General features: G+C 35.6%; 1 protein-coding gene across 1 annotated transcript in view; it reads right to left on the reverse strand.

Moving 5' to 3' along the window:
* LOC149779947 (pre-mRNA-splicing factor ATP-dependent RNA helicase PRP16-like) overlaps positions 1-6,262 on the reverse strand; it is a 180,314-nt gene extending 174,052 nt beyond the window's left edge. Inside the window, exon 1 of the mRNA XM_089936642.1 lies at positions 5,511-6,262. Coding sequence (XP_089792768.1) covers positions 5,511-5,818 — 308 coding nt within the window. The 5' untranslated portion in view covers positions 5,819-6,262. The remainder of the gene's footprint in view (positions 1-5,510) is intronic.
* Between the last annotated feature and the right edge of the window lie 3,919 nt (positions 6,263-10,181).

Genomic DNA, 10,181 nt, shown 5'->3' on the forward strand with positions numbered 1-10,181 from the left:
TTTTATTAATCAAGATGGTTTATTAGGAAACAGAATTTTGCAGTAATTGTAGCATTGATTTTTACTACTTCTAGGCCAAATATGAACAAAACAATAATTAGGGATCACATTAATATCAGTCCTGGCATATTGTATGCCAACTTCTCCATAACAACCTGAATTCTACCACTGTACAGTTTAAGTACATCTCCTTTCTTTACTTACATTCCCAAATTTAAAAAAAATCCTTAATATTCTAAAATACAGCTTATTTTCTTAAACAATTAAATAATGATCAATGCACAATAAAATAAACAATACTAACTCAAGTTTCAGTTTCTGTTTATGTTGCCAATACCATGTCCATACATGCCAACCCCAGGCGAGGACAAAATGTAATCCAAGTTGACAAAAAGAGTAATCCAAGCAGAAAAAGAGTAATCTACATATGACATAATAAAAATTCAAGGAGCATATGTACAAAATGATTGATTTACCCCTCTGGTCTTATAACATTAATTACTGCTTCAAGTTTTCATATGTAGCACTTTTAGCTTTAAAAAGCAACAGACTCTCATGTTGCATTTCAGAACACTTTGTACCAGCTGAGACTATGAATGTTTTGCACACCAGAAAAGAAACAAATGCCGGATTACAGAGTCTGGATCTAAATTCAGTTTTACTTTTGTTAACAATACTGAACAATCTCTAATAGTCAGCATTAGAATGGTAAAGAACCAATATTCCTTTCATAACCTGACAAAGAAGGGGAAATTTTATATCTTCCAGTTATTGGGTCTTTTAGCTGGGAAATAAGGTGCCATTGCACATCAACTCTGTCCTCACGAAGTCCACTGTCAGGTAGAATGCCAACTTGATACTTCAGTTCTCCTTTTAATTTATCAGCAGCCTTTCCTGCAGCAAGGTGCATGAAATGACAGGGTGAACCTGATATGTACACTGATAGAGACATATTTCAAAATATAGAATGCAAATCCTTTATGAATTCCAGTCATCACTGATGCATTATCAGCCGAAAACCCCTTACAGTTCTGCCAACTTATGTTTATTCAAAGCATTATCAAGCAAATCAAAAATGTTTTCTCCAGTGGAATCTACTGTTAATTCTGGTAATGAAAGAAGAACACTACGACTTTGATCTTTTTGTTGTCAAAGTCTCTTACACAAACTTAGTACAACTTTTTTTCATCATAATCACTACTCCTGTCTGTGGCAATAGTAAACAGCCCAATATTCATGGCTTCTGCAATTTTAAGTGAAGTATTTTCTGCTTAACACCTAACAATATTAGATGATTTTGTTCTTGCACATGCATATTTTTGTCCAATTTTGTAATCAGAAAACAGCGTTTTGAACAAAGGACCAACATAGTCTTCTACTGTTAGGGGTAGTCCGTGTTCTAATAAGAACTTGGTAAACAACCCTCTGGATTTATAAAATACCTGTCCACAAATGAATTCTGCTGAAAAAAAGAAGTTACCTTAGTACTGGAGTTAGTTAAACAAGCTAATTCAAGGTTAATTTGTTTTACCACCATGACCAATATTAAAATCCTTTCCACACAGCCTGCAATTGGCACGTAACTGCCCTAGAATGGAATGCTGTATTATGTAATTCATGTGTTCATCTTTGATTGGTTTTTCGTCTTTTTCTAATCCATCTGTGAAATTATTTGAAAAACATTTTTGCTCTAACACATGCATCAACTAGAATAAATCTGACTTGACTTTTAGTGCCAATAACTACAGACTGGTTCTGTGCCAGATATGAATTAGAACAAAGAATCTGCGAGCAAAGATTACAAATTAGAAAACCAGTCTATTCTCTCCTAACTAAGCCATATAACTGCTATCAATATAAACCAAGATCAAAAGTTTGAAAGTAGAAACCAGCATGTTTCTTGGAAATAGGGCAGCTGCTATAAATATAACATAATAATGTTAGGAAAGTGCATGCAAGTCTATGGACAAGTGTACTCTTATGTCCTAGTTATGTAGAAGCCTTCTTGTCTAGAACATGGTCTGTGGGATTAATGAGATGTTAATAAAAATGAGAAAACAAATTAATTTTTTTTGAGGGGGGATATACCAAAAACACATAAGCTGAATACATTTAAGCATATGGCTTAATTCAGTGAAAAAAGCGTAATGATTATTCCAAAAGCTTAATCGTATGCATGTATGCATATCTAGTATCCAGATTGATAAAGAGTATAACAGAGTTAAAAGTATTAGTCATTCATTTAGGCATATCTCAGCACACTGTATGCAGAAATTTGCTTTAGCTCCAACCAGCCTATCTACTGCCACTAGTGCTATTTATAAAGTCTTCAAAGATTACACTGGTCCTTTATAGCTCTAATAGCACTGCTAAGCCTGGCTGAATATCAGAGATATCCTTGATGGACAAACTCACAAATTTCATAAAAGAGTTAATCTTAACTGTATCAGCTGTGCTCCATAACTGTAAATAACTTCCATAACTGCAGAGACTTCATGATGAAAAACAACGAACAGACTCAACAGATCTTGAAAAATTATCCAAGGTTGGCTAGAGACAGAAGTCATTTTGCCTAAATTATACATTTTACTTTGATTATTAATGAGTTTTATTGAAATAAAAAGCTGTGGGGAATGGTTGAAATGAAGACAGGATGAAATGACATTGCTTTTTGTGTCTTTCAAGCCAACATAATGGATACATGGTTGATTATTTCATTTTAATGCTCACCTAAATCCATCCACCACACTGACCTTAATGATGTATGACAAATAACTCGTAAAACTCCTTTTAGTATATATTTCAGCAAAAACTTTTAAAAAATCTGCTCTGATACTGATTCCCTGGACATGTGATCAGTGTGGTCATTACTTACTGATAATGCACAGTGGACAAGGGTGCAACCATTGTGTTTTCAAGGTGTGGCAGTATTTCTTCAGTACCTTGAAGCTATTACATTAAACAAATATGGAAATCTGGGTTAAATCTGTTACTATGTCTCTTCTTAAGAACTGTAAAGCTTGTATGTTTGTGTAATGGAAACCTCAGATACTTGAGGCATATTTGATTCCGGTCACACCTTAAAAGCTAAATGGTTGTTCCCAATATGATGCTAAAACTGAAAGTAGAGTAATACATTATGAATTTTTTATTTCTAATGATCCTTCAAAGTCAGAAGATACAAACTTGTACATGAATATTCATACTTAACTACAAAAGGAACAAGTCAGATGCACATGCAGCATTTTGTTCATTAAAACAATTTACAAGTGAAACTGAAAAGAAAACTATTCTAAACTTTCAGGATTACAGACAAGATATTATGTATTCTAAAAAAAATAATAGGTTTAAAAAATAGTCTTTTGCAAGTAGATTTTTTTCTCCACACATAAAAAATGTATGTAAGAAAAATTAAATTCTAGCCCAGTCACAATAATATTAAGAAACTAAGATAATCCATCAATTCCAATGTATCAGAGTATAAACAACCATTATCATACACATATCACCTTTATTATTACTATACTTTTATAGCAAGTGCAAACATTATCATTCAGAAAATAAATTCTGACTAAAGTGATCTTCAGCTAAAGGTTTGTTTTTCTATTAACTTTACATTTAAAATCTCAAATCTGAACTTTTAATTGGCACTATATATGTACCGACATTTTGAAACCAGCTACCTATCCATCCACCCATCTACTGTAACAGAGTATAAAAACCATATAAAATGATCTAGAACTTTTTCAATCATCTCAAAGCAGAGGTAACAAGCTGACAAAAAAGAAGTCATGTTCTTTTGTATTCATTTCTTTTAAAATTAACTTTACATTTAAAATCTCAAATCTGAACTTTTAATTGGCACTATATATGTACCAACATTTTGAAACCAGCTACCTATCCATCCACCCATCTACTGTAACAGAGTATAAAAACCATATAAAATGATCTAGAACTTTTTCAATCATCTCAAAGCAGAGGTAACAAGCTGACAAAAAAGAAGTCATGTTCTTTTGTATTCATTTCTTTTAAAATCATCATTCTTAAAATCTCTATAAGCAAGTACACATATCATTGTCCACCCACCCACCCTAGAAGCCAGATTTTGATGGGTTAAAGTCACAGACTTTGAAAAACCTTGGAATAACAGCCAGCAATAGAGATTTCATGCATGAATAACTGCCTTGATTAACCAATACAATATCAATAAAAGCATTTAACTGATAGTAAACATTCCTATATTCATTCATATGTACAATAAATACTTAACTTGCATGGGTAACATATCACGATAGACAATGTACAGTATTTTATATAGAAAGCCAGCTATTTAATAAACATATATACAAACACACAGAGGGTTTAAAAAAATTGGTTCTGAGCTGAACACAAAAACTTAACATAAACTAGCAACATGTGAACTAAAGGTCACAGTCACCTTCTTTAATGATAGTGTGGTACTAAGAAACATGTACATAGTTTGCGTGTTTGGGATTTGGATTTTTTAATGCAGCTTTAATAATTTTTCAGTCATATTGCTATGCTGCAGTGTGGCAGTTTATAGTGATGTCTAGCAATGGGACATCATGCAGCAGACATGTAGCATCATGTCCCACCCAGTCACATTATCCTGATACCAGGCCAACCAGTCCTAACACTAACCTCTTAATGCTGAGTGCCAAGCGAGGCAGCTGTTGGTACCATTTTTATAAGTCTTAGGTATGGCTTGGTCAGGATTCAAACCTGTGACCTCCTGCATCTGAGACTGGACGCTTGAACCATTAGGCCACTGGAGCAGTGAATACACAGTTAAATAGTATGATGATTTTATCATAAATAGCATTTGACAAATAAACTGCAAAATTTAACCAGTTGGTGGAACATTAAATATAGCTCACAGTAACCTACATCTGTGATGAGGGCATAGTATTCATTATCCTGGATCCCCTCCCAAATTTTCATGATTCCTGGTAATACACAGCATTTTTATACTGTGCAAAAAACCAGAGCTAAACTCAAAAACATAACCAATTAGGTACAACTAATGTATGTGTACATATTTAAACCCATCCCCTCGAGGTAGGTGCTATGAAACCTGTTCCACACTGCTGCCTAAGATCTAGTTACAGTTTTGAAACCTCAATTCTGGTATTAAATAAGGGGACTATTTAATTTCTTTCTGTATATGTAAGGAAGATATTCAAAATTTTGAATAGTAGACTGAAAAATCATCGAGTGTGAATCACATGCGTCTGCTCCATTAATACACATAGGCTCATGTTAGTACCATGTCCACGCAGTACAGACACTAATATTATTATTACCAAAGACCTAGGAAAAAAGAATGGTTAACATTCGTTTAGGGTGTACATATGTGCATGCTTTTATATGTGTGGATGCCAATAATGGTGCTGGGAATAGTACTGTAGCTTACGTCTACATTGCACATAGGAGGTAGAAAAAGTGTCTGAAATTTTATTATTTTAAAAAGTTGTAAAATGTTGTTTAACCTGTCCTTGTAACTTTTATCTTTGCTTTTCTTGTGATCATCATCCTCATTTTCACACTCCTCATCACCGTCATCCTTGTAAGATGATATTTTTGACTTCTTTCTTCCAGCTTCTGTTTCTAAACTGGACTTGCGTTTTGCTGCTGCTAGCTTATCCAGTCCAAACAAGGAAGGTTTTGGTGCCAATGGTTTCTTGAAGCTATGTCCATCACTTTCATTAGAGGGGCCTTTCTTCATCAAAATAAGTCCCCCTTTCTCTTTTCGATGAAAAGATGGATCGTCATCGGATTCAATAAAAGAAGTCATCATGTAAGCAATGAATCAACTTTGTAAAACAAACAAACTACTTAAGAGTCATTGTCTTGAAGCCTGCAAAGCATATATATAGTTTACCATAGTTTATATGGTACGTAATATAAAACAAGTTAATCATTCAGCTCCTGTATTAACTGAGTCTGCCACGATGAATTTTATTAAAACTCACGCACAATACGGTTTAAATCCAGTTCGATGAACACTGACGATACATGAAGCGTGACAGATCCTGCAAACAGGATACATTAAGCTTGCATGCTAAAGGTTGTTATGTATCGAGCTTACTGAAACAAAACCGTCGAGAATCCGCAGAATATAAGACGAAGAGCAATGCCATTCAAAATATAATCTAAATTTGGAAAAATAATGATAAAAGGTCTACGGATTTTCGTATTTCGTATGAAGTGATACACTCTCTACTCTTCTGACAAAAAAGTTAGAAAAGTCATAAATGTAAAGCTGCTTCACAACATTTAGCCGCAACAAGAATTATTAAAACCCGTGATTCTTAATTCCGATATTAACAATTTGTTTTACATGCTTGTTCCGTTATATGGGTGTGAAAACATTTGTTATGTCGGTGTTGATCATGTCACTGGATTAATTCCAAGTGATTGATTTTTAACTGAATTAAATAAACGTATTCAAGTTTATTTTTGTTTCGTCAGATTGTTACACAAATTGAGAAAGATTAACATCGGGGGTTATAAAAAAAAAAGGATTATTAGACTTACCGGAATAAAGATTTTTACGGGAATTAAATACACTGAATAAAAGTTATTACCGGAATAATTGTGCAATAACAAAATAATACGAATATGAGTTAAATTTTATGCATTTGTAAGCGAAATTGGAGGGTTGTTTTTTTTCCAGCTCAAACATTTACAGTAAATTGTGACATCGATATTTAGGCCTAACGTAAATTATGCGTTGATAAAAGTTGGTACTGTCCAAACAATTGCATTTAAAAAATCAGACATTTAGTGTTTGACGGGAAAGATGAAGTATGCGAGAAAATTACACATGTAAAAAAAACATGTAAATTAAAACTGAACCTGAATTGTTCACAAAAGCGTGGTCACATTCTAGGTATGTGTCTAGTGAGTTTCATTTTATTGGCATCCAATTTCTTTTGCAACTTCGTGTTCAATAGTGTTGATTGATAAGGTAGCCTGCAGAAGCGATGTCTTAATGAGTACCCTTCTGGTCAGTAGTGTTGATTGATAAGGTGGACTACAGATGTCTTAAAATGAGTACCCTTCTGGTCAGTAGTGTTGATTGATAAGGTGGCCTGCAGAAGCGATGTCTTAAAATGAGTACCCATCTGGTCAGTAGTGTTGATTGATAAGGTGGACTATAGATGAGTGCTCTTCTGATCAGTAGTGTTGATTGATAAGGTGGACTACAGATGAGCACCCTTCTGGTCAGTAGTGTTGATTGATAAGGTGGACTACAGATGTCTTAAAATGAGTACCCTTCTGGTCAGTAGTGTTGATTGATAAGGTGGCCTGCAGAAGCGATGTCTTAAAATGAGTACCCATCTGGTCAGTAGTGTTGATTGATAAGGTGGACTATAGATGAGTGCTCTTCTGATCAGTAGTGTTGATTGATAAGGTGGACTACAGATGAGCACCCTTCTGGTCAGTAGTGTTGATTGATAAGGTGGACTACAGATGTCTTAAAATGAGTACCCTTCTGGTCAGTAGTGTTGATTGATAAGGTGGCCTGCAGAAGCGATGTCTTAAAATGAGTACTCTTCTGGTCAGTAGTGTTGATTGATAAGGTGGACTACAGATGAGTACCCTTCTGATCAGTAGTGTTGATTGATAAGGTGGACTATAGATGTCTTAAAATGAGTACCCTTCCGGTCAGTAGTGTTGATTGATAAGGTGGACTACAGATGAGTACCCTTCTGGTCATTAGTGTTGATTGATAAAGTGGACTACAGATGAGTACCCTTCTGGTCAGTAGTGTTGATTGATAAGGTCGACTAAAGATGTCTTAAAATGAGTACACTTCTGGTCAGTAGTGTTGATTGATAAGGTGGCCTGCAGAAGCGATGTCTTAAAATGAGTACCCTTCTGGTCAGTATGTTGATTGATAAGGTGGACTACAGATAAGTACCCTTCTGGTCAGTAGTGTTGATTGATAAGGTGGACTACAGATGAGTACTCTTCTGGTCAGTAGTGTTGATTGATAAAGTGGACTACAGATGAGTACCCTTCTGGTCAGTAGTGTTGATTGATAAGGTGGACTACAGATGAGTACTCTTCTGGTCAGTAGTGTTGATTGATAAAGTGGACTACATATGAGTACCCTTCTGGTCAGTAGTGTTGATTGATAAGGTGGCCTGCAGAAGCGATGTCTTAAAATGAGTACCCTTCTGGTCAGTAGTGTTGATTGATAAGGTGGACTACAGATGAGTACCCTTCTGGTCAGTAGTGTTGATTGATAAGGTGGACTACAGATGTCTTAAAATGAGTACCCTTCTGGTCAGTAGTATTAGTAGTAAATGGGGGCACCCTAGCGACAATGGGAATTAGCATTACAAGACCCCTTGAGCAACTCTAGCGACAATGGAAAATTAACATTGAGAAAAATTGTGGGACAATCTGGCGACAAGGGAAATTAACATGGAGAAAAATCGTGGGTCGCTCTAGCGACAAGGGGAATTTAACATGGAACTATAGTATGGGTCTGTCTAGCGACAAGGGGAAATTAACATGGGAATAGAGTTTGGGTCTGTCTAGGGACAAGGGGAATTGAACATATGGAAATTGAACATGGTGGGTCTGTATAGCGTCAAGGGGAATTGAACATGGTGGGATTGTCTAGGGACAATGATGGTAGAGGGTCTAACACAACAGAGACAGAAACATACATACATTAGTACAAGCGTGAGATTTATATATAAAGCATTACCAAGACCTGAAATCTTGCTGGGGTGTTCAAAAATTTGCATAATTGTAATGATGCTATAAATAGCTATACTCAAGGAAATGCTCAACGACAAAATGGATGTGACTAAAAGTAACGCTAAAATGACGAAATTGTCCCAGAATTTAAAGAAAAATAAACATATCCCCGAAAATTAAGTTACAATGGTTTAGACTAAAATGGATAAAATTAGTAACTACTTACAATATCAACTTCTGTGACGATCGTGAATAAATACCTATGTATCTATAATCAGCTGAAATTCCTATGAAATCCCACTATCTATTTATAGCTCCAACTTGTGGGATTTCCCTTTGGAAAATCCCACTATCTTTTTATAGCCTCAGCTTGAGTGACGTTCCTGTTTATGAATTCTAGTATATATGTATAGCTACAAAATGTGGAAATCCCCAAGTCGATATTTATAGTCTCAAAATTTCCAGCGTCAGTGACGTCACTGTACTGAACACTAGGGGATAAATGTCAACAGTGTTGCAAGTGGCTGACCTGAATACACGCTACTGCAGGTAGGTAGGTAGAGTGTATCTGATAGGGATAAAGTGAGTTTTTATAGGGACAAACAGAGACCAATACACACACACACACACACACACACAGAGGGAAGAGGAAAAAACAAACCCCAAATATACTATCAATACAGAAGGGAGATAACACAAACCCAAATAAACTATCAACACAAACGTACGCGAACGCATACAAACCCCAAATATACTATTCACACAACGTCGCTAACGCATACAAACCCCAAATATGCTATCCACACTCGGGAGGAAGAAGAAAAAACAACCAAATATACGATATACACAACGTACGCGAACACACACACACACACACACACACACACACACAGAGGGAAGAGGAAAAAACAAGCCCCAAATATACTACCAACACAGAAGGGAGATAATACAAACCCCAAATAAACTATCCACACAAACGTACGCGAACGCATACAAACCACAAATATACTATCAACACAGAAGGGAGATAATACAAACCCCAAATAAACTATCCACACAAACGTACGCGAACGCATACAAACCCCAAATATACTATCAACACAGAAGGGAGATAATACAAACCCCAAATAAACTATCCACACAAACGTACGCGAACGCATACAAACCCCAAATATGCTATCCACACTCGGGAGGAAGAAGAAAAAAACAACCAAATATACGATCTACACAACGTACGCGAACAAACACACACACACACATACACACACACACAGAGGGAAGAGTCAAAAACAAACCCCAAATATACTATCAACACAGAAGGGAGATAATACAAACCCCAAATAAACTATCCACACAAACGTACGCGAACGCATACAAACCCCAAATATACTATTCACACAACGTCGCTAACGCATACAAACCCCAAATATGCTATCCACACT

Source organism: Sinohyriopsis cumingii, chromosome 16, assembly GCF_028554795.1.
Source record: "Sinohyriopsis cumingii isolate HCF-2022 chromosome 16, ASM2855479v2, whole genome shotgun sequence".
NCBI classification, from domain to species: Eukaryota; Metazoa; Mollusca; class Bivalvia; order Unionida; family Unionidae; genus Sinohyriopsis; species Sinohyriopsis cumingii.